Consider the following 25,724-nt stretch of genomic DNA (forward strand, 5'->3'; position numbering starts at 1 on the left):
GCTCCTCCCAGGGAGGAAGCGTCCCTTTGCCCTCCCAGGGCCCGCGCAGGAAGCTGCAATCTGGGCTGCGGGTGGCGAGCTGTGCCGGGCTGAAGCGCCGCCTCTCTCCCGGACGAGAGCCCTGGGCGGGAGGCTGCCCGCGTTTTCTTGCGGGTAGGTCAAACGGGGCGGGGGAAGCGGAGCCGCAGGCGTGCGGGAGGCGGCGTTTGCTCCCGGGGCCGGCTCTGGGGGGGGGGGGGAGGGGCGGGAGCCGCCGCCGCCGCAAAAAAAAAAATAAAATAAAATAAATCAAATCACTGGGCGCTTGGAAGCCACGTGACTGCTCGCGAGGACGCTGCGTTGTCCGGAGGGGGCGTGCGAGAGCGGCACGGGGGCGCCGCAAACTGGCCCTGCCCCGCGGGCCCCTTCCAGAGCGGGCGCCGCCAGAACCCAGCTGAAAAAACGAGGGACGTTCCCCCCCCCCCACCACCACCTGCACAAATGTTCCCTTAGAGACCACGCTCCCTTTCCCCTTTCAGCTCCTGCTCCCTTCCATTTATTGCCCTTCCTCCCCGCTGCTCCCCAGGGATGCCGCCCTGTTTCTGCACCCCTTTCCTGTGGCACAGACCAGGAGTGTGACCCTCAGTTCTCGCATCCCCTTTTGACGTTTTCCATTCGCTTTTCCTGTCCCCGCTTCCTCCTGCAGCCACCCACCTTTACCCAGCTTGTCCCCCTTCCCCAGGAATCATCTGTCCTCCTGCCCCTTGGGCAGATTTCCACTTGAACCCCTGCTCCTTGTTTTTTATCTCACTTGCACTCCAGCTGGCAGCCCTCCCCGTCCTTACCCTCCTCTCCATACACACCCCAGCAGCTCCCCATTCATACACCGCTATCCGGCCACAGTACAGCAGTCTCCCCCTGTTACTGCACCCTTTTCTGGTCGAGCAGCCCCACAATCCTCTTATTCTTGCATTCCATCCCCCTAGCATTTGCCAGCAGGCCCCTTGCACCCCATTCTTTCAGCATCTCACCCTAGGATCCTCTAGCACTACACCTGACATAGCAAGCTGCTGCTTGTATGTTCCACTCAGCCTCGTACCCCCTGCTTCAACCCCTTGCTGAATTATAGCTTCCCACCCTACAAACCCCTGGGAGTTCGTTCTGCAAGCAGCATGGAGCTAGAGAATCTAGAGATACCAGCTTGCTGTGTAAATGAGACTGAATCCCCTAGTAGCCAGTAGTGGGGCCAGAATGAAAAGGGGTCTGTCTCCTGCTGCAGAGTCCAGCCCTATGTAAGCTTGTCTCTCTCACCAACAGAAGATGGTCCAATAAAAGATATTACCTCGCTCACCTTGTCTCCCAAAGACAAGAGTAATACTTGCCAGGCAGACTTGTGCTATTGAAGTGGATGTATTCTTCCCTGTGGCAAAAATCTCTTACCATTGGGAGCAGAAAGTGAGCATTATTCAGTGTTGGGGAAAAATATACACACTATAATTGGATTGCTTCCTCAAAATCTAATCTTTGCCCTGTAGTCCCCAGGGTTCATAGTATGGAGAATGGAAATGTTACGCTGTCCGTTCTCCTGCAGAAACAGATTCCAGGGGCCTAACGGATAGAAAATGTCTTACTGAAAACATGCAACTCCGCACTAGAGTAATCCCTATAAACCAAAAATATCTTGGCTGAGCCATAAAAATTACATGTAGCTGAGTGGAATTAAAAGCAAAATGATAAACATTTATTAAAACTCCAACTATGAGCATGGGGGGAGGGTTACAGACTCTTACCCTCTCCTTGGTCTCCTGGCTCAGGACAGAATGAAAACACCCTAAATATGCTTGCCAGTGGCACACAAGAATTCTAAAGCAAGGGGGGAGCCATAGGATTCACTATCTTTGCCTCCCCTGAAGAGAGAGAGACTTCATTCTCTTTGCCTGTTTCAGGCTGGCCAATTTAGCTTTACTGTGGATCTCTCTGCTGCTGCAGCACGGTTGAAGGTTGAGTATGATGGGCAGCCCCTCCCTGCTGCTGCCTGATTGCTTATATTTTCATTCATGGTATTTCCATTGTAAGCTTATATACTTGTTAATATCCAATAATACGGCCTCCGAATACAAGTATTGCCTGGACGTTGGGATGTTTGCCCATCCCTAACTAATATGTTTTAGCAATCCCAGCAGTTACAGCCTTTGGCTCCAGACAGTAGTGGAGCTGTATCAATGTAACCTGCTAGTGTAGACAAGACCTTGGTCACTTCTGCTTAAAGCAGGGGTAAATTACACTGGCACAAATTGCAGATTATAGTTGCTTCCTGCCTATTGAGTTCCTGTAGAATTTAAAAAGTGTCTTGTGCATTTGGTATTTAAGGGAATGTAACACAATGTGGAGATCTACATATAGCCTGAAACAATTGGTCTGCAATTTTGTTAATCCAAGGCATTAAAAAAAAAATTGAGTTGGATCCTCCAAATCAGTTATTTTTAAATAAATAATTTTGGGTTCTTTTTACTTTCCTCATTTTTGAGCCTTTAGGGTTCAAGTTTTCAAGCTTTTATTTGCAACCCTTAGGGGGAGAAATCTTTAACAAAAGCTTGAGATTCTCATGTAATCACAGGACTCAAGAAACTGGTGCTTTAAGAAAACCACCAATCTGAGGATGTTACCTGTCCTGTTCATCTTGATGGTTTATTAGATCTTAAACTTATACACTATTAACATGTATGCACTTAACATGCCAGTAATGCCACTTTCCGAACCATTGTTGATGGGTGAATGGGCACAAGTGGGGGAAGTAGCCCATCACCTGTAAGCACTTGTTCATGCTGCGGGCTTGTCTTCCCTTGAGTTCTTACCTTTAGTTAGTTGATTGCAAATTGACTTGAAGTAGCAAACACCTTTATGAAGACTTGTCTGGAAACTCTCAAACATCTGTGGTTTCCCTGGAGATCAGCCTAGAGTAAAGAAGAAACATATAGCCTGGAACAAACATCTGAGAAGTATACACACTGGCCTTTAGCAAAGTGTTAATGACCTAGCATTAATTAACAATCTGTTAACTTGAGGTGAAAATTCTAGTGCAGCCAGAGCCTAGGAGATACTTAAGAGTGGTAGGTTTCATAGTAGCAGCCGTGTTAGTCTGTATTCGCAAAAAGAAAAGGAGTACTTGTGGCACCTTAGAGACTAACAAATTTATTAGAGCATAAGCTTTCGTGAGCTACAGCTCACTTCATCGGATGCATTTGGTGGAAAAAAGTTCCACCAAATGCATCCGATGAAGTGAGCTGTAGCTCACGAAAGCTTATGCTCTAATAAATTTGTTAGTCTCTAAGGTGCCACAAGTACTCCTTTTCTTTTTAAGAGTGGTAGCGAACGCTTTTTAAAAATGCTACTGTGCCAGACAGAGCAAGTTTTAGTTTTAACACGTTAGTTGGTCGTGGTGAACCCTAGGACTACCCACTCCTCCCTTTGGTTTTCTTCCTTCCCCATCCTCTTTTTCTCTCTCTGTGACTTTTGAGGTTCCCCCCTTCCCTTTTTCTTGCTATTGTCTCTCATTTGTTGTTCTCTGCAGCCACTCCCAGTTCCTGTGCCCCTCCTGCTCCTCTCACTACCCCTTGCTACTTAGCAGTGGGATTGTCCTTGGAGCAGCAAATACTGAATGGAGAATGCTTGTTTTAGGTACCATTGGTATTTTATGGTGTGGTTGTGCCGTCCAAAGACCTAGCAGGGCTTTATGACAAAGGGCTGATGGAGCGCAACAGGGATGACGTGCAAGAGAACTACTAGAATCTCGTCTCACTAGGTAAGGAGTCGCCTTTTTTATGAGCATCTCTGAAGTGATTTCATTTGCTTCAGCACAAGGCTCTTTCCTGTGGGTTTCAGACCCTTTAATCCTCAGAACCTGGGTGCGACTCTCCCCTCCCATTTAGAAGGATTTTCAGAAGTGCAGTTGACAGCCCACCCCTGTCCTTGTCTCTAACACCTGAGCATACAAACGTTTCCAGGATTTTCCAGGGTTTGCAACACACCTCTACCCGGGACTGTCACCAACTTAAAAAAGGGATTCGGGGGGGTCTCTTGTTGGCTTTCTATGTAATATCATTCTCCCATTAAGAGGGAGCCTTGAATCTCCTACACGGTTAAAATACATCTACCATCAAAACTGTTATTCCCCAACTTGTATCCTGGAACACTTTCCCAGCCATTCAGGCGACTCATCCCTTCCAGACTCTGCTCTGCTCCCTCCCCTCCCCATTAGAGCAGCTGGGATTAAAAACATCTTTTGTGACAAGCATTGGTTGAATATTTAACAAGCCATGATATTTTCTTTCTCATGAGCAGGTTTTCCAATTCGTAAATGTGGCATGGCCTCCCAAATGGAACAAGGCAAAGAACTATCTGACACACGTCACCAGACTCTCAAGGAAACGGAGCTCTTGAAATACACTCACACAGGTGAGGAATAAGCTGAACCAACTTGGAAACACTCAATGAGTGAAGTAAAAGAAGTTGGAATTCCAATAGCTACTGTGAGCTCATGGTTTTGCCTCATGTCACCTTGTTCCGTTTTGTCATTAGTTTTCTTACACTGTAACCAGTTCTCCTATCTCCTGGGCAAATATCAAGGATGGCTTTCTGCCCTTCCTGACTCACTTCTGCTAGTATTGTCTACCCTCACCTGTACACTGAGTGTTAAGAAGAGTTGTGGAAGCTGAATTCATCCCCCTCCATTCTTATTTGGGAAAGACCTGGCTTCTGACCTTCAGCAATAGTCACGAGTCCTTTGCAAGTCCTCTTCCCAAGGCTTCCTTTCTCCCAAGCACAGGGAATAACCATGTCTGGAATAATCTTATCTTTGCCAGGAGATCACAGTGGAGAGGAGGAGATTCCGCAGCAGGAAGATTCTGCAAGCATGGAACTGCAGCGGGTGTTTTCAGTGAGATCCGGAGGAGACATATCCCAGGGTCCTGACCTGGGAAAAGCTCATGTGAGTCAGCACAACTCAGCAATGCCACAGAGAGAGGACCCTTCAGAGAGGAAACAAATTGAATCCACTCATGGCAAACGAGACCTCCAGGAGCAAGGAGAGGACGTTGTCCCCCGACGAACACCCCGATCAGAGAGACCAACCATATGTTCTGAATGCGGGAAGGGCTTCAGTCGAAGCATACACCTGATCCAGCATCAGAGAATGCACACGGGGGAGAGACCCTTCAAATGCACGGAATGCGGGAAAGGCTTCAGCCAGAGCTCACACCTTATTCAGCACCGGAGAATCCACACGGGCCAGAAGCCCTACACATGTCACGAGTGTGGGAAGAGCTTCAGCCAGAGCTCCAACCTTATTAAACACCAGAGGATCCACACAGGGCACAAGCCCTATGTATGCACTGAGTGTGGGAAGATCTTCAGTGATAGCTCCACATGTATAAAACACCAGAGAATGCACACGGGAGAGAAGCCATACAAATGTCCCGAGTGTGGCAAAAATTTTAGCCAGCGCTCGCACCTCATCCAGCACCAGAGGATCCACAACGGCGTCAAGCCCTACACGTGCATGGAGTGTGGGAAGAGCTTTGGCCAGAGCTCCGATCTGATCAACCACAGCAGGACCCACACCGGGGAGAAACCCTACAAATGCACTGAGTGTGGGAAGTGCTTCAGTGGGAATTCCAATCTGATCAAACACCAGCGGATCCACACAGGAGAGAATCCCTACCACTGCGCTCAGTGTGGGAAGTGCTTCCGCTTCCAGCCGCAGCTAGTGCGGCACCAGAAACACCACCCACAGTAGGGACCACTACTGCTGGGAAGGAGGGGAATACGGCCCTGCCTGTAGGAAGTAGCTAGCTGAGCATTGCAGTGTGATGCTGGGGAGGGAGCACATCCTTAGCGTGATGATGGTTCGAGCCATTGTTTGGGAGTGGGTATGAAGCACCACAACAGAAGGAAACTGGGAAGAGTTAAGTGTTCAGGGGAATCATGGCCTTTTATTTTTAGTAGTGATAAGGGTAAAATGTGGGTCAAATCATAACACTTTCTCAAGACGTTAATCAGGCTTTGGCATCCTGGCCAGACTTCACTCTGGCCTTGTGGCTCCCTTCAGAACCTAAGCGCCTGTTTCCCACTTTCTGGTACTTTTTTTAGATATTGGTTCCTATTGATTATATTTATTTAACCCCACTCCCCCAACCCCATATTGTGATGGTACTTGGGCCATATCCTTGGAACTGTATTTGCTGAATAAGTGGTAGTGAAATTAATGTGTCTGTGACAAATATGCTGCTGTTTGACAACTTAGTCCATGAGAGCAAGTCAGTTAACATCCTAATAGACATTTCTGTCAGAAAGATGCTTGCTCAAGTGCCCTTGTGGGTGGCACTTTATGAAAATTATAAAGGTGTAATCAGTATGTAGGATGAATTTGTTTTAACTGCAGTCTGCTAATTGACAATTTGGTGAACAGGAGGAGGATGACATGCATTGAAAAAAAATTAAACTATTTGTTTAACTTTAATTTTAAATGTGTTCTTAAACTTTAATACGAATTTTAATTTCATAATTCTGTTTTTTTTCCCCCTTAAATAAACCACCTTAACTTAAACCACCATGAATCTGGAATTGTCAGTTGTTCTGGAGAGGAGATTATGACATATATTTCTAAGGCTATGTCTACAATAGCACTTTTGTCAATAAAACTTGTCAGTTATGGGGGTGAAAAAACCACCCCCGGGGCAACATAAATTACATCGATAGAAGCACCGGTGGGGACAGGGCTATGTCAGTGGGAGACGCTCTTCTGCCAACATAGCTACCATCACTCGTTGGGGGTTGTTTAATTATGCCGACAGGAAGAGCTCTTTCCTGTTGGCATAGAGTGGTTACACAGGAGACCTTACAGCTGTGCAGCTGCAAGGTCTGTAATGTAGACATAGCCTAAGAGTAGTCATGTGCTGTGATTTTTGGTTATAAAGTCACGACATGAAGGAAGTAGGGATTTGCTGCACAGGAAGATATGGGGAGGCAGAATTGTTGGAATGGGGAAAGAACTGACCACCAAGCATGTTTTCCTAAAGCATTCTTTGTGAGAGGGAAAACTAATACAATGAATATACAGTAACTCCTCACTTACCGTTGTAGTTATGATCCTGGAAAATGCTACTTTAAGCGAAACGATGTTAAGCAAATCCAATTTCCCCATAAGAATTAATGTAAAGGGGGAAGAAGGGGGTTAGGTTCCACAGAAATTTTTTCACTAGACAAAAGACTATATACACACACAATACAAGTTTTAAATAATTTAATACTGTACACCGCAATGATGATTGTTAAGCTTGGTTGAGGTGGTGGAGTCAGAGGGTGGAAGGGGGTGGGATATTTCCCAGGCAATGCCTTACTGCTAAATGATGAACTAGCACTCGGCTGAGCCCTCAAGGGTTAACACTTGTTAATGTAGCCTCTCACTCTATAAGGCAGCACAAATGGAGGGAGGGGAGAAAGCATGGCAGAGAGAGACAGACACCTTGTGTGTGTGTGAGAGAGAGAGAGAGAGACGTGTATTGCCCCTTTAAGTACACTGACCATATTCTAAGTACACTGCCTTTTTAAGTAGATCAGCAAGTTGACAGCAGCTGCTGCCAGGAAGCTCCCTCCGTCCTGAGCCCTGTCATGTCCCCCCCGGCTCTGTGGAAATGGCCTGATGGGGTAAAGGAGCAGGGGGAGGGGGACACCCTGACATTAGTACCCCTCTTCCCTCCCCCCTGCACAGTAAGCAGGAGGTTCCCGGGAGAGCTCCAAGGCAGAGGGCAGGAGCAACTCCAAGGCAGTGGAGGGAGGGACAGCTGAACTGCTGGCAAGGGTGGCTGCCGCACAGGGAACTTAGGGAGCAGGAAGCTGATTGGGAGTTGCCAGTCCACCCTGGTTCCAAGCCCCCACCACTAGTTCCAACAGGCTGCTCTTTCTGCAAGCTGTGGACAAAGCAGGTGGCTGCCAAACAACATTATAAGAGAGCATTGCACAACTTAAACGAGCATGTTCCCTAATTGATCAGCAACGTAATAACAAACAATGTTAACAGGGACAACTTTAAGTGAAGAATTACTGTATCTAAAAGGGATGCTGGTTCAGACAAAAGCTTGATGGTACTGAGTAGGGGTGGAATTGGCAATAAAATAGAAGTGCTGATACCTCTAGCTCCAAAAAACTTTGTGGTAAACAAAAAACCTATTGAGATGCCTGTTCCATCCTCAAAGCCAAGTGGGGAAGAAATTATTTCATTATTTATTCTAGAACGAAAATAATTAAATATGTTGAGTTGTAAATACACACACACAAAATCTGAATGTAGGGAGAGTGATAATGATGGGCTTTTAAGACAGCAACCAACTCCCAATGATAGGAGGCTGGCAAGGGCAAAAAGCAAGAGGTGACATAAGAATGGTGACCTGAGAAAAAGTGCAAGCCATGAAATGCACACAATGTTACTGAAACTATGGACTGCTTAGCCAGAGGCAGTAACACCCTAGTGCTGCCAGGCTTAGGAGAGCATCTATTTAAAATATTTGTTCTCATTTGTATGGATTTTTTTTTTGCCTGTTTAGGAAAGAGTTCTGTTGAAATGTTACAGAAATTTGAGTTTGGTGTTTGTACAGGTGAACAGACATTGACTAACTATCCTATATCCTTACATTAGGGAGACTTATACCAGGCTTGGACCCATTGCTAGTATTCTCCACAATATTGTGGCATCTTGTACCTCTCCAGAACTGATGCTATGTTCCCATTCTAATGTCACAAATGTACTGATCCCAAACTGGAGTCATTTTTTGCTTCCACCAGGTAGCTGGATGAGAATCTCACCTCCCCTATTTGAATTTCTGCCGTAGGTGCATTCAGCCTTGTCCCTGAAAGTAGTCCTATTTAGGCATCAACTTGGGTACTCAAAAGCACTAGTCACTTCTGAAAATGTCAGCATTGTCTTTCATACAAACTGTATCCCAAATGCCTTAGTGTTCCCTAATAGCAGCAAAAGAAAGTGGCTGAAGAGAAGAGAGTTGCTTTCAGATGAGGTCCATAGAGATGGAAAACTGGTACAGTGGAGGGATGCAGGATGGTTGTTCAGCATGGCAGGAGATGGATATTATGCCAACAACAGGGTGACTGAGTGAAGTGACAGAAGAGAACTCACTGCATGAGTGGAAGGAGAACATTATTGTCCAGCTGTCTGCATTGTACAAGTGAAACCTGTGCTCACAATTTCCCATTACCCACATGCAATCTGGGATTGTAGCTGACTTTCTCCTTCAGGCTCATCACCGCCTGCAGGAACCTTAACCTAGAACTACCTCTCTGCCTGTGTGAGAGCAGAGCAGAATTCTGGGATTAGTCAGTGCACAGGGAATCCCTGAGTGCAAACAACTCCTTTTCACAAAGGTAGAGCAGGAGTGGAGCTGTTCCCCCAGACCCTCCTTCCAGGGTGTGATGGGAAGCGAAGAACCCATTGTGGCTCTACCTTTGCCCTTACAGAAAAGGGGAATGAAGATTCTTCCCCCACTTGCAGCATCTCTCCTGCTAGCCGTCACCTTTGAAGGAAAGCTCACCAGCCCCAAAGAGGATCCCAGCAGTACCCTCTAAAAAAGGACCTATATTGGGGAGGTGCCTGGGATGGGAGGTTTGTCCACACCAAATTCTCCCAATTTGTTTGTTTTCTGTGTGGGGTTTGGTTATTTGTCATTGCAAAAAAGGATAATTACATGGCTGTATGATATTTTTTGTCATCTGCAAACTTTTTTGTCATCTGCAAACTTTTAGATTTTCTTCCAGTTCATTGATAAAAATGTAGAGCCAAGACCAATCTCTGTGGTACCTCACTAGAAACACGCCCTCCTTTAATTCTTTATTAATCAATTCTTATATCAGCTGCTTCATTATCTTGCTCAGGATCCATGCCAGATTGACAGACCTATAATTTCCTCATCTTCCCATTTACCTTTTTTAATATTGGCACAACATTAGCTTTCCTTCAGTTTTTTAGGATTTCCCCAGTGTTTCAAGACGTACTGAAATTTACATTAGTGGTCCAGTGAGCTATTCAGCCAGCTCTTTTAAAACTCTTGGACGCAAGCTAGCCGGACCTGCTGATTTTAAAATGTCTGACTTTAGTAGCTGCTGTTTAACATCCTCTGAGATACTAGTGGATGGAAAGAGTGTTACATATAACTACGTTGCTTTTTCCCAAATACTTCTGCCTTTTCTTTATTATTACAGATAATTCTACCATTTACATATAGTAATGGACCAATACTCTTGTTAGGATTCTTTTTGTTCCTGATATAAAATAAGTGGTTATGGCAGATCTTCCCTTTCCATAAAAAGAATAATTTAAAAATAAGTGTGATGGATGGCTTAAGAGAGTGGCAATGGAGCCTGAAATGAATGGAGAAGCAGGGAATGTGACTGAGGACAGGAATTTGTTATATTTATGTTTAGCGAATGAGCCAACTGAATGTAACTATTAGTGAGATAAAGCATATTAGCCAAATGCTGCGACTAAGTGATCCACAGGGAAACAACTAGTGTTGACATTAGCTAGTGGTGGTGGTGTGTTTCAACATGAACATACATTGGGATCATTGGTATTGTGCTACGCTTCTACTAGGGTTTGTCATTGAAGGTTCTCACTAAATCTTGCTGGATCAGGCCCCTCAGAGATATTGTTTCAGTCTGTGTACAGGTTGGGGAAGACAGCACTGCGGAAGGTTTTCCTTAGGACCAGAAAGGCTAGAAGCTATTTTTTCTTGACTTTTTTTTTTAAATAAAAGCTTCTGTTCTGGAGAAATACTAAAAATTCCAAGAATCCCTGGAAAGACCCTAAACCAGTGCTACTAATTCAAAGATGTTAAGGCCATTAGAGTTTGCAAATCCTTATTTGAAATTAAACATTTTCACAACCCCCTTACATTTGCTCTAGATTAAGAGTAAAAAAAGTATGAGTTATAAACATATAAAATGTATTGGGGGATAAGGAGTGTTGGGAGGTTGACAAAAAATACTGGATCTTCAAGGGTAAGGGTCTGCAGCAAGTCGGAGAGCAAGATTCTTTCCTTTAGACTGCAATAAAATTTTCAACAGCCTCCATCCTTCCCCAATTGCCTTTTGTGACCGCTGGTTGTGAAACACTGCCTTCATTAGACGTTCTAGTCTGACCCTCCTGTCTAACATATGCCATAATGCAGAATCTCCACAACCTGTAGATCAAGTGCCCCCTCTTAATAAGCCAACAACCAGTTGCTCGAGTGGCCCTGGGGTCAGCCACACGAGCTGCTGCAAAAGTCACAGAGGTCACAGGAAGTCACAGAATCCATGACTTCCATGATCTCCTTGACAAACACCGAGCCTTAATCATAACTGATACAGAATCCATTAAGTTGTAGTATGGCAATTAAATTGTGAGACCCAAACTCATGGTGTAGCTGTGCAGTAAGGTTTTTATGCAGTGGTGTGATCATTTCAGAATGGTTCGATACTACCCACTCTGCAGTTGAGAGGCATCTTCTTTGAATGTCTTCTAAAGGATGATACTCATTGCTGGCTGAATCATATGCCCCTTTATCTATCAACCAAAGAACAAACTTCTGCAGCAGTTGGGGCACAAAAGTACCTGACCTCTGTAAACTACAATCACCTGGCTTTGGATAATATTCTGAGGCTTTTATTTTGGCTATTTCAGACCAAAGGATTGAACCAGTATTACACAAAACACTTGTTAATTTGAAAGCTGCTCAGCAGGCTCACTCACTAGAAGAACATCCACAAAATATTTGGATGACTTAAGTGTCTGCTTCAGTTTATTATCAACTTGGATAGCATTAGCTAATGTTACGCTGCATAGACAATGATAGACTTGCCCTGTCCATGCTTTGCATGGAATAAAATTGCAGAACCACAATGTTTTTCGAATCTTGCCTGTAATTTGCTATTAGAATAGTTTGCAGTTTCTACATCTGATGGAAGTAGGGCTTTATATCTTTGTAGCAGGTTGGACAGAAGAACTTTCTTGTACATAAGATCATTGTCTAGCTCTCATTTGATAAAATGCAATGCCAAAAGGAGACTGTATTGTTGCACTGTAACTAGATGGTTTTGCTTTAAAGAGTTGTTGTACTCAAGTAGGAAGAAATGCAGTGTTGAGTGATAGACTTCATCCTTAGGAATCAAGTCGTCCAAGGATATTCTGTGCAACATGTCATCATCTCCTCTTTGAAATGGTGCCTCCTTAAGACTGGTTGCTCTCTCAAAAGTTTTTCTTTTATGAAGTTTCTTGTCTTGTGTGTTTTTCTCAGGCAAACAATGCAACAGTACCATTCTTTTCCAGCACTGGTGGCTTTGGACAGTTTCACGTTCTTTTGATATTATTGACAAATAAGTTTGTGGGGAGTCTTTTTCTCTTTGATGTAAGCTTTTAGGTGCTTGTATCCTCCATACTGACCTGTGCATAAGTGTCACTGAATTAAAAAACTACTTTCTAGAATATTTCCGAGGCTATTACTGCATGCATAGGCAATTACAAATTTAAATCTTCTACTGGGCAGACTCCAGGGTACACTGTACAACAAAAGCTTAAAAATCAGAAAGTATTAACAGCAGGAATTCATGTACATTTCTGTCTACCCACTATCAGGTACAAACTATGAGCTTACTACTGCTACTGGTGCACAATCTTCAGGGTGAGACTGATCTGGTCAACAAATTTCAATTGAAAATATAAAAAATTATTCTAATCACTTGTGATATACTTTGACAATTAAGTATATGCAATGTGAGGACATTTCATGTTAGTACAGTACATTGCAAAATGTTGCTATTTGCCATTTTTGCCACATGATAAACAATTTAAACTTTTCTGGAAAATAAACAAACTTGCTTTTGCAAAACCAATCAAAATAGTTCAATACATTGTCATTTGGTAGCTTTGACCAATAATCACCACAGAGAGGTGTTATCATGTTGCAGTTTTTCTGAAGTTGTGCCAAAACATGACACTCTCATTTTGGATGCCATTGTTACACCTCGCCTGCAGGTTTACCAAACCACTTGGCAGCTCCACATCATACTCCAGCTACACATACATAAAATAAGCTTTGAAATGATATGCAATGTGGGTGTGTGCAGGATGCCTACAGTAAACTCCCGAAATATGGCCCTTTTTGGAGGACGTCTGCATGCCTCAAGCTGTCACTGATCAAAGTGTAGCTCAAAATCCCCGATCCAGAATCTGGGGAAAGGTTCCCATTGGATTCAGTGCACCTCAGCAGTACTGCTCTGACAGGAAGTTTTCACTGGAGTTGCACTTTGAGGTAAGCTGGGCGACTCACCTGCTCCTCCCAAGAAGTGTGCTGTGCTCTTCCTTGCCGGAAGCTGCAACCCATGAGTGCTAGTAAAGCAGGAATACAAAGGAGGAGAGAGAGGAGGCAGCTCCTAGTTCAGGCTATGATCCCTGTCTATGTTTCCCTGCAGTTAAGACAAAAAGGGACTTTCCTAACACTCCCCACGGGGAGTTTAACGTGAACGGGGAACACATCTAAGGCCAGATCTTGGGGGATTTAGAAAATGCTACAACAGATGAAAGTGGGTCTAGCAAGGCTCAGTGCAGCATAGGCTCTGTTCTCTATCAGACACCACACCCGGCTCTGGCAGAGGGGCTGGCTGAGGTCTTAATCAATCTCTTCCATCTCTACCTCCTGTGATCCTCTGACATCTGGGAGCAAGCAGAGTGCAGAGTAGGGGGCTGATCATGCAGTGAGGTCTCTGCTGGCAAACAGCAGTGCAGGGCATGCTGCACAGGATTCGGAGCACATGAATGCTCTGAACCGCAGATTGGAGCGTGGTTATGGGGTGACTGAAAAGGAGATACAGAGAATGCTCCTTCCCCACTTGCAAGACCGGAGTGTAGTTTCCACAGCAATATTTGCCAGGAAGATTTGTGCCATCCCAGGGAAGGGAGTGTAGCCTAAGGGTTAGAGCATTAGATTAGTTTAAGGGAGTGGGACTTCAAGAGACAATTGGCCCCACTGATTATCCTCTACCATGACTCCCTGAAGCCAGCCAGCCCTACGCCACCTTCCCTGCCCAGGCAGGCACCAGCAGAGGGGATCAGGGCTGTTCAGGAGCATCTGGGCTTCTGCAGGCTCAGGCCTGCTCACTGACACCTGCTGAATTTCTCTGCTTATGTCGCCATAGTAACTGCAGCCCAGGGTCCTGTCGCATGGCTTCTCCTTGCAGCTCCGACTCCTCGAACAAGATAGCTGCTTCTTTCACCTCAGCCCCCTCACTAACCTCCCACCTTGTTCCTTGGTTTGTTGTCCCACCTGACACCATGAGCCACGCTCCTGGCCCAGCCTTTGGACTCCCCATGCTGCCACCTTTTCCCTCCTCTCCTCCTCCAGTGTAACCAGCCTCTCCCAGAGGTCACCCTGCACCCAGGATGGCTGGCGGAGAATAGCAGAGAATGGCAGATGGGGGCATTGCTCCTTACGCCCGCCTTCCAGGTGAGCTAGGGAGTAGTTCACTCTGCTGTTTCTTGAATGCAGACAAGGGGCTAGACCCTCAGGACTGGCTCTTTGATGCCCAGTGCCCCTGGAGCAGCCGTGTAAGCTGCCTTTACACCTCCCTGAGCCTCAGCCTGTTGGGTGCTGCTCTAGTCCTGCAGTGTGGCTTACAGCATCCTCCCAAGTTACTCCAAGGGCTTGTCTACACTCACAGTGCCGCAGTGGCACAGCTGCATTGGTGCTGCAGCGCTCAGTGAGGATGCTGCCTACGCCGATGGGAGAGCTTCCCCGAGACACGGCAGCTATGTCGACCTCCTGTCACACAGCACTGTCTACACCAGCAATTAGGTCAGTATAACTGCATCACTCGGGCATAGGCACCAACTCCTTACATGCTCCAGGAAAAAAAAAAAAGGATGCTTAGCAGCCACCAGCAGCCCCACAGATCAGGTCCTTCCCTACCCCCCCCCCATTCCTCCCGCCCGCTGGCAGTCCTGCCAGTCAGCTCTTCCCTCTCTCTCCCAGCGCCTCTTGCCCACCGCCATCGGCTCTTCAGCAGCATGCAAGGGATGCAGGGGTGGGGGGAAGGAGCGAGGGCAGGAAGGGATGGAGTGGGGGGTCGAGAACCCCCCAGGAACACAGAAAGTCAGTGCCTCTGCTCAGGGATGCAGATTTTCCACACCCCTAAGCAACATAGTTATACCAACGTAAGTTCCTAGTATAGACCAAGACTCAGTTGCACTGGCTGGCAACAGCACATGTAGGTAGACATAGCTACACTCCCTACCCTCAGTGTGGGGCCTTGGGAGGCAGTGACATACAAGCTACTATCCTGGTCCTATCCCATGTTGGCATTCCCTCTCTCTGAGAGAATACTCATGTACCCAATTAATCCAAAACTGCCACAGGCCGGACTAGGATCTGGGTCCAAAGAATCTCTCTGATATCAGGGGAGCGGGACAGGTGTACGCTGAAAGGCTCTAAGTGTCCCAGCTGTTGCTATGTTGAATGCTGCACCAGGAAGAGAGCAAACTCCCATTCCCCATTGCCCTGCCTCTCCACTAATGGCCTGAGTTTGGGGAGAATAAGAGGATCACTGATACCTAAACCGTATATTTGTTCGTGTTCAAACAGTGAACCTACAATATAAATACCTCCCTTGATCCAAGGGTGCCATTGTGTCCAGATCAGTGAAGTGAAGTTGATGTAGGAGATAAACAGATGAGGGGCTTCTGAAGAGCTGTGAGGAGAAGGAGCCTTTGATTGCTCTGAATGGACCCAGGAACTGCTCCTTCCACCTCTCTAGTCTCCACTTGGGGTTTCAAATCATGCAACTATCATTTCACTAAACATTTAACTAACTGCCATACTTTCTTATTGCTTTCTGTTAGCAGGATTTCCTATTCTGAAGATGGACTTTGAATCGCAGATGGAACGGGGAAGAGCTGTGTGTCCCAAATATCCAACCCTAATGCACAGGTGAGGAATAAGTTAAACATTTACATCTCCTAGATTCCTCAATTGTAAGGCTAGCAGGGGCCATTATGATCCTGTAGTCTGATCCTGTATAAAGCAGGTGATAGAATTTAACCCAGTTTTTGCATCTAGACTTGTGATTGAACTACAGCATCTCTTTTAGAAAGACTTCCAAGCTCAATTTAAAGAATCTAAGTAATAGACAATCCACCACATCTCTTGGTAATCTGTTCTACATGCAATAAAGAAAAAGACAATCTGTTCCCCAGACATCTTACATTCTTTTTGGATACCAGCCCTGTCACTTTGCAAGTCAGCTTTGCAAAATTCTGTTCAGCTAAGATGAGTTGTTTTCTTTGTTGGGCCTGTCCTGTAGTAGGTGACTTCTGGGTACTCTTCTGTCTCTGTCAATCTGTTTCTTCACTTCAGCAGGTGGGTATTGTAGTTGTAGGAATGCATGATAGAGATCACTTAATGTTGCACTAACAGTAGTCTTTAATAACGCATTGCATTTAGCATTTGTATTTTGTAGCCATTTAAGGATTTTACAAAAGTGCTCAGCATTGTAGTCACTGGTAAAATGTCCATTGGATTCAATGGGAGCAGACTTAGGTAGCTATAAGTGCTTCTGAAAATCCCACCCTAAATTGTTTTTCACCCAATGCCAGTTCCTTTAAAATGTTCAGTAAAAGAAAGCTGAAATTAAAAAGGCTTCAAAGCCTCGGATACAAGGGCACAACTCCCAGTAAAGTATCTGAGGATAGAACTGATCCAGGTGTCTGAATGTGGGGACAGGGAGCTCAGACAAACTGTCCACTCCTCTTGTGCACAGTGTCTGCTATGCGTGGCACATGGTCCTTTCCCTCCTGTGTGCTCCTTCCTCCTCTTGGACAATCTCAACTTCTCCTCTACTACATCCCAGAATTTCTCTCCTTTTTATTTTCTCTTTTGTCTCTTCTCGCTTTCCCACGTTTTCTATTTTCTCATATCACCTCCTTTCTTTGGTCATTTTTTTCAACCCTACCCTATCCTGTCTGTCTCTTTCTGATCTGTGTGCAATTAGGTTTTTTTTTCTCTCTCACCTCCCCATATGGTGTCCCCTTTTTTCTTTTGTTCATTTGCTGCTTTCTTACTCCCCCCCTCTTCTGCTCACAAGTTGCCTCCCTTTCACCTTCTCACATTTTCCTCCTTTACCCCAACCTCTTTAGTCAGCTCCCATTTGAACTACCATCAAACCTTAGTGCTGTGCAAGGATGAAGTGAAATTAACATATCCAATGAGTTAGTGCTGATCCTGTTAATTTCTTATTGATGCTCCCTTGCAGATGGGGAGTGAATTAGCAAAGGCAGAGCAGATCTTTGGAAAATGCACCTACCAAGTCCTTGTTTCTGCCTCTGGGAAAAAGTTTTGTACGATTTATATCCTGATTTTCAAACTTATCAACACTCTTTTTACAAATAAAAAAACCCAACAACCGTGAGCCCTTTGCAATTTCCCTTCCCAAAGTTTTCATTCTGTCAAATAAAGGACATGAATCATGTGTGAATTTTCTTTCTTTCCAGCAGATGATGGGATGGTGAGTGGAAATCAGGTGCAAAATCCTCAGCAGGAAGGCTCTGAGAGATCACTTGGGCTGTTATCGGGAAGCTCTAACAGGAATGTTTCCCTGAGTCCTGACCAGAGAAGAAACCGTCTGGGTCAGCACAGGTCAGAAAGAGAGCAGAGAAACTCTGGAGAGAAAAGACAGGACACAATACCTCCAAAACACTGCAGGAGACCCAAAGGCTTCACTGTCCAGGGCAGAACCCAGATGAGAGAGAAATCAAACACATGTACTGAATGCAGAAAAAGCTTCACTTGGGGCTCACAGCTTACCCAGCATCAGAGAACCCACATGGGGGAGAGATCTTACAAATGTGCTGAGTGTGGGAAGAGCTTACTCCAGAGTCCCGACCTCATTCTGCATCAGAGAACCTACACAGGAGAGAGACCCTACAGATGCATGGAGTGTGGGAAGAGCTTCAGTGTCTGCTCCAAGCTTATTAACTACCAGAGAATCCATGTGGGGGAGAGACCCTATAGCTGTACAGAGTGTGGGAAGAGCTTTGGCCGGAGTGCAGATCTTATTAAACATCAGAGGACCCACACTGGGGAGAGACCCTATAAATGCACTCAGTGCAGGAAGAGCTTCAACCAGGGCTCAGACCTGGTGAAACATCAGCGGATCCACACAGAAGAGAAGCCCTATCAGTGTGCTGAGTGCAGGAAATGTTTCCGGCAGAACTCGGACCTGGTCAAACACCAGAGGACTCACACGGGAGAGAAGCCCTATAAATGTATCCAGAGTGGGAAAGGGTTCGTCATCAGCTCCATCCTCACCACCCACCAGCGAGTGCACACCGGAGAGAGACCCTACCAATGCCCCAGCTACAGGAGAAGTATCAGAGAGCACTCTGGACAGATTGGCCACCGGGCAGAGAAGTCCTACCAGTGTGCTGAGTGCTGGAAAACCTTCGCTCAGACCTCGACCCTGGTTAGACACCAGATCACCCACACGGGAGAGAGACTCTACAAATGTCCAGACTGTGGGAAGGGCTTCAGTCGCAGCTTCAACCTCCTCCAGCACCACAGGGGAGAGACTCTACTGCTGCACCATCTGTGGGAAGAGCTTTGGGATGAGCTTGCACCTCATCAAGCATCGGAAAACCCATACTGGAGAGAGACCCTACCAGTGTGCTGACTGTGGGCAGTGCTTCATCCAGTGCTCCAACCTCCACAGTCACCAGAGGAGCCACAGCGGGGAGAAGCCCTACAGCTGTGCCGAGTGTGGGAAGGGATTCAGTCGGAACGCCACCCTTCACAGCCACCAGAGCATCCACCGGGGAGAGAAACCTTCCCAGTGCACCCAATGCAGGGAGAGCTTCCGATACCAGCCACAATTCAGACAGCACCAGAGACTGCATGCCACATAGCAATCGGCGGCTGGGCACAGAGCCTTGCAGGACTGGGGGTGGGGCAGTGCTGGGCAGCGGAGTAAGGGTGTGTGTGGAAAGGAGATGAACTAGTCAGGAATCAACGAGCTGGCAGGCACCAGAACAGGAGGGAATTAGGCAATGGGAGGAGCGATCATCTGGAGGCTGTGGGGAGGGATGAGATTAAATGGAGTCACATGGTGCAGCTGAGATGTGTAGACCCAGATTTCCCCAAATTACCTTGAATTTTGAGTGCCCAGTTCGAGACACCCAGAAGATGATTTTCAGAGGTACTGGACCCTAGCAACTGCAAGTCAATGGGAGCTGCAGGAGTTCAGCACCTCTGAAACTCAGACACCGGGTGTCACAGGTTAGGCATCCAGTATTAGAAGAGAACGCTTTTGAAAATGTCTGCTTTGATAAATGTGCTTGCAAGTCTCAGTGGTTAACCTGACATAGAAATGTGTTCCCTGCACTTGACCCAGGACTTAACACCAAGCTTTCAAAGGAGGACTCTGGTTTGATCAGAAGATCCTGCCTGCTTGAGCTTTGTCTACCCTATAGAAATTTGGCATCCTTGCCACTCTTTGGATCCCCCAGCACTCCTGTAGCACACCATGCCTTCACAAACAAAATTGCTCCCAACAGTTCACAAGCTCAGTTCACACAGACATTTGGATTGCACTTGACCTGAGCAAGGCTAATGCCATGGCATCTGCCACTGTCCCACTCTCCATCAATACAGTGCAAGTGTAGGCAGCAAGTACCAGTGTAATAGCCTCCACAATGCTCACTGCCCTCTGCTCCTCTCCCACATTGCACCAGTCATTGATCAGGCAGTCTGTTCAGCCTAGTTTCTGTACTCTGCTGGCTCAGGTCAAACTCCCTGAAGCCCCTTACCTGTCCAAAGAGTCCTGCACACACCCAAGATCTCATTGCACATGGTTTCTCATCCCTATCCCTTCTTTGTGATTGCTGTGTTAGCAAGCCAATTTCAGAGCAGAGCTCAAGAAGACACCACCACATGAAAGGACCCTCCAGGGAAACTATTGGAAGCTTTATATTGAACACAAACTCCCACTGAAGCCTTTTCCTTAAATGACAAGTTTACACAGCCAGTCCTTGCTTTACAGAAGCTGCATTTAAGTATAGTCTTTCTACACCTCCCTAGAGAAACAGCATGACCCAATGGTTAAAACACAGACTTGGGAGCCAGGGTCTGCCACTGATTTGCTATGTGGCCTTGGGAAGCTCACTTCAATTCTGGGCCTCAGTTTCCCCATCTGTTAAATGGGGTTAATATTGACCTACCTCTCAATGTGTTGTGCAAATTAATTCATTTTTTGAAAAGCACTTTTGAGCTCCTCAGATGGAAGGTGCTGTGGACAAACAAGGTATTATAATGGACATTCATTTGCATCCTGTGTGGAAGGCACTGCTGATTAGCCCAGCAGTCCCCTCAGGGCTGGTAGGCTTTATTAAAAAAATAAAAGTAAAGAACTTTGCTGTATGCCAGAAGTGAGTCTCCAAGGGCAGAGGGGACAGTATGGGTAAAGGCAGGTCAGGGGAGAGTGGAAGTGCAAATGACAAGGAGCGTGTGCATCTGAGGATACGTCAGACCCTGTTGCTCCATTTTTGGCGAGCTACACAGGACTCTCTTTCTCTTGCTTCTGCAGCTAGGATTGGGACCCCAAGGTGAGGCATTTAGGGAAATTCCTTTACAGGTGACCTGCAAAGGAAAATAATTGGACTTGTGCCTTCTTTTGCTTCTCTGTGATGGAGGAAGGAGCCCCCCAAAGAAGCATTTTTACATTAAAAATTCATGTCTTGTCTATCCTGCAAGTCTCTATCGTGACTGAAGGGCTGATGCATTAATTATTTATATCCAGTCTAAAGTACCTACTACCCTAGTGATTAGAGCACTGACCTGGGAGATCTGTGTTCAAGTCCCTGCTCCAAATCAGGCAGAGTCAGGATTTGAATACAGCTCTCCAGCATCCCAGCTATTCTAGACACACACACCATCTCTCTCTGTCTCTCACTCCTGGCTGACTTCTGTGTGAGGCCCAATGCAGTAGGTGTGCTCTGAGAAAGCCTCCTGGGTCAGCCCCAGGGGTAAGACAGGTAGGGGAATGCTTCGTTTGAGAATCCTGAGCTAGGGCTCCAAGCAGCTCATGAGCTATGGAGCAGCATCAGGACTTAGGTGGCTTTGCGCATGCCGCTGGCACAAACATAGGTGCCTAAAGGATAGGGTGGTAGCTCAGTGGCAGTTCTGAGGGTGCAACTAATGCCTTAATGTTGGACTTAGGTGCCTAAAGAAGTAGTTAGGCACCTAAGTATTTTGTGAATCTAGCCCTTACTGTGTTAATGACCAGAACTCAGCAGATCAGGAAGCCTCCAGTCAGACTAAATTTATAGAAGAAAAACTATAGCTATATTTTATTTTATTGTTCATGGGACTTTTTTTTTTTTTTAATCTTTAGTGAAACCTGCAATTTCAGAGCAGGGGAAGGAGAGTGATGTAGAATATATGATGCACACCAAAAGATTAGTCAGCTCTCAGGAATGATTACAGCTGTAACAGTAAGGCTGCTACTCTGAAACCAGTAAGTACTTGGAGTCGGTGGATACTAAATCCTGATATGAATATACCCATTGTAATGCTGGCCCAGGTTAAAGTGAGTGGAGCCAGGAAAGAAAGTGTAGTCTCTTACCAACCCTATGGTGTGGTGTGTCACGTGTTTATTACAACAATATTCTTCTCTTGAGATTATTAGTGAGCTGATGCCAGTTCTCATGATGCAATGCTGCTATCTTGTGTTTCCTTGGATGTGCGCGTTGTGCTCAGCGTCCTGGTACAGCGTTCTGGGGTGGAGTCCTGGAAAAAGCCAGTAATTTGAATTGAATTTAGCTCTTCATAAACAGCAGTGATTTTCTTTTCATTCGCTCCACTCTCTCATTAACAGCTGCCCTCTCTCATTAAGGAACACAGAGTACCCAATATTTTGACCACATTTCATTTTGTTACTCCCATTAATTGGGACAGTCTTAATCTTGAATTCATCTTAATTGGGATATTTAACAGGGAACCTAATTAAACTGAGTTGGCAGTGACTGGTGCTTATTTGACTGCCTGCAGGTGAAGTGATTCTTCTAGAATATAAGGATATCATACCCTTCTGATGCTCAGGGATTGGATTGTGTTTCCCCTCCAAAGACTTCTGCTGTTTGGTTTAACAACCCAGACTGCCTTAATAGCCATCCCTGCCCTGGCCTTTTCAAACATTCTGTAAAGTTAGGTTTCAGAGTAGCAGCCGTGTTAGTCTGTATTCGCAAAAAGAAAAGGAGTACTTGTGGCACCTTAGAGACTAACAAATTTATTAGAGCATAAGCTTTCGTGAGCTACAGCTCACTTCATCGGATGCATTTGGTGGAAAAAACAGAGGAGAGATTTATATACACACACACAGAGAACATGAAACAATGGGTTTATCATACACACTGTAAGGAGAGTGATCACTTAAGATAAGCCATCACCAGCAGCAGGAGGGGGGAAAGGAGGAAAACCTTTCATGGTGACAAGCAAGGTAGGCTAATTCCAGCAGTTAACAAGAATATCAGAGGAACAGTGGGGGGTGGGGTGGGAGGGAGAAATACCATGGGGAAATAGTTTTACTTTGTGTAATGACTCATCCATTCCCAGTCTCTATTCAAGCCTAAGTTAATTGTATCCAGTTTGCAAATTAATTCCAATTCAGCAGTCTCTCGTTGGAGTCTGTTTTTGAAGCTTTTTTGTTGAAGTATAGCCACTCTTAGGTCTGTGATCGAGTGACCAGAGAGATTGAAGTGTTCTCCAACTGATTTTTGAATGTTATAATTCTTGACGTCTGATTTGTGTCCATTCATTCTTTTACGTAGAGACTGTCCAGTTTGGCCAATGTACATGGCAGAGGGGCATTGCTGGCACATGATGGCATATATCACATTGGTAGATGCGCAGGTGAAGGAGCCTCTGATAGTGTGGCTGATGTGATTAGGCCCTATGATGGTATCCCCTGAATAGATATGTGGACAGAGTTGGCAACGGGCTTTGTTGCAAGGATAGGTTCCTGGGTTAGTGGTTCTGTTGTGTGGTGTGTGGTTGCTGGTGAGTATTTGCTTCAGATTGGGGGGCTGTCTGTAAGCAAGGACTGGCCTGTCTCCCAAGATCTGTGAGAGTGATGGGTCGTCCTTCAGGATAGGTTGTAGATCCTTGATGATGCGTTGGAGAGGTTTTAGTTGGGGGCTGAAGGTGATGGCTAGTGGCGTTCTGTTGTTTTCTTTGTTGGGCCTGTCCTGTAGTAGGTGACTTCTGGGTACTCTTCTGGCTCTGTCAATCTGTTTCTTCACTTCAGCAGGTGGGTATTGTAGTTGTAGGAATGCATGATAGAGATCTTGTAGGTGTTTGTCTCTGTCTGAGGGGTTGGAGCAAATGCGGTTATATCGTAGCGCTTGGCTGTAGACAATGGATCGAGTGGTATGATCTGGATGAAAGCTAGAGGCATGTAGGTAGGAATAGCGGTCAGTAGGTTTCCGATATAGGGTGGTGTTTATGTGACCATCGCTTATTAGCACCGTAGTGTCCAGGAAGTGGATCTCTTGTGTGGACTGGTCCAGGCTGAGGTTGATGGTGGGATGGAAATTGTTGAAATCATGGTGGAATTCCTCAAGAGCTTCTTTTCCATGGGTCCAGATGATGAAGATGTCATCAATGTAGCGCAAGTAGAGTAGGGGCATTAGGGGACGAGAGCTGAGGAAGCGTTGTTCTAAGTCAGCCATAAAAATGTTGGCATACTGTGGGGCCATGCGGGTACCCATCGCAGTGCCGCTGATTTGAAGGTATACATTGTCACCAAATGTGAAATAGTTATGGGTCAGGACAAAGTCACAAAGTTCAGTCACCAGGTTAGCCATGACAGTATCGGGGATACTGTTCCTGACGGCTTGTAGTCCATCTTTGTGTGGAATGTTGGTGTAGAGGGCTTCTACATCCATAGTGGCTAGGATGGTGTTTTTAGGAAGATCACCAATGGACTGTAGTTTCCTCAGGAAGTCAGTGGTGTCTCGAAGATAGCTGGGAGTGCTGGTAACGAAGGGCCTGAGGAGGGAGTCTACATAGCCAGACAATCCTGCTGTCAGGGTGCCAATGCCTGAGATGATGGGGCGTCCAGGATTTCCAGGTTTATGGATCTTGGGTAGCAAATAGAATACCCCAGGTCGGGGCTCCAGGGGTGTGTCTGTGCGGATTTGTTCTTGTGCTTTTTCAGGGAGTTTCTTGAGCAAATACTGTAGTTTCTTTTGGTAACTCTCAGTGAGATCAGAGGGTAATGGCTTGTAGAAAGTGGTGTTGGAGAGCTGCCTAGTAGCCTCTTGTTCATACTCCGACCTATTCATGATGACGACAGCACCTCCTTTGTCAGCCTTTTTGATTATGATGTCAGAGTTGTTTCTGAGGCTGTGGATGGCACTGTGTTCTGCATGGCTGAGGTTATGGGGTAAGCGATGCTGCTTTTCCACAATTTCAGCTCGTGCACGTCGGCGGAAGCAGTCTATGTAGAAATCCAGGCTGCTGTTTCGCTTGTCACCATGAAAGGTTTTCCTCCTTTCCCCCCCCTGCTGCTGGTGATGGCTTATCTTAAGTGATCACTCTCCTTACAGTAAGAAAAGGAGTACTTGTGGCACCTTAGAGACTAACAAATTTATTAGAGCATAAACTTTCGTGAGCTACAGCTCACTTCATCGGATGCATTGAAGTGAGCTGTAGCTCACGAAAGCTTATGCTCTAATAAATTTGTTAGTCTCTAAGGTGCCACAAGTACTCCTTTTCTTTTTGCGAATACAGACTAACACGGCTGCTACTCTGAAATCTCCTTACAGTGTGTATGATAAACCCATTGTTTCATGTTCTCTGTGTGTGTGTATATAAATCTCTCCTCTTTTTTTTCCACCAAATGCATCCGATGAAGTGAGCTGTAGCTCACGAAAGCTTATACTCTAATAAATTTGTTAGTCTCTAAGGTGCCACACGTACTCCTTTTCTTTCTGTAAAGTTAGTTCTCTTCAGGCTTCTGATAGAAATGATGTGGCCTTACACTTCTCTAGCTTAGTTGCAATTTAACTCCTTTTAAGCCACTTGTCCTTGGCAGCTCAATGTAACTCCTAATTCTTAAGTAAACCAACAGGTTTGACACAAACTGGACAATCACTGCAAGTACAAAATCGCACTCTCTCTTGATTACGAAGCTGTACTAAATCAGAATGATAGGCTGTCTGGAGCTTCTGGATTATAAAGATTCTGCTGCACGAGCATTTATTTTACAACTGTTTACAAAGACCAGGCTAAATCACATAGCCTCAAAAACAGTGAAAATAAATATATTTAGATGTAAGTAGGGCTAAATTTTCAGTGGTTTTGAGCACCCACACCTGCCAGTGGTTTCATCTGGAAATGTGGGTGTTTGGCACTTCAAAAACATCAAGCCCAGGGCCTCAATCCTGCAAACAACATGCATGTTTTCAATAGACTACTGTGGGTAGTCCCAGGAGTCGAATCAAACACATGCATAAATTTCTGGAGAATCTGGGCATAAGAATTTATTCCTAGAACATAATTACTCCGGCCTAAATCTTCCTACAAGAGCATAGACCATTTTGTTTATTTAGGGAGATAGAGTTAAACAATAATAAAATGACAGCCATTGACTATAGGTTT

The 25,724-nt window shown here is 45.7% G+C and overlaps 1 protein-coding gene across 1 annotated transcript; it reads left to right on the top strand.

The window, feature by feature from the left end:
- On the top strand, window positions 1-25,724 carry LOC119850105 (zinc finger protein 883-like). Its single transcript, XM_043509922.1, has 6 exons — window positions 1-153; window positions 3,658-3,781; window positions 4,321-4,434; window positions 4,842-5,709; window positions 17,907-22,272; window positions 25,067-25,724. The coding sequence occupies exons 3-5, from the start codon at window positions 4,344-4,346 to the stop codon at window positions 18,739-18,741; spliced, it is 1,794 nt and encodes a 597-aa protein (XP_043365857.1). The 5' UTR covers window positions 1-153; window positions 3,658-3,781; window positions 4,321-4,343; the 3' UTR covers window positions 18,742-22,272; window positions 25,067-25,724.

Source organism: Dermochelys coriacea, chromosome 1 (genome assembly GCF_009764565.3).
Source record: "Dermochelys coriacea isolate rDerCor1 chromosome 1, rDerCor1.pri.v4, whole genome shotgun sequence".
Lineage (NCBI taxonomy): Eukaryota > Metazoa > Chordata > Testudines > Dermochelyidae > Dermochelys > Dermochelys coriacea.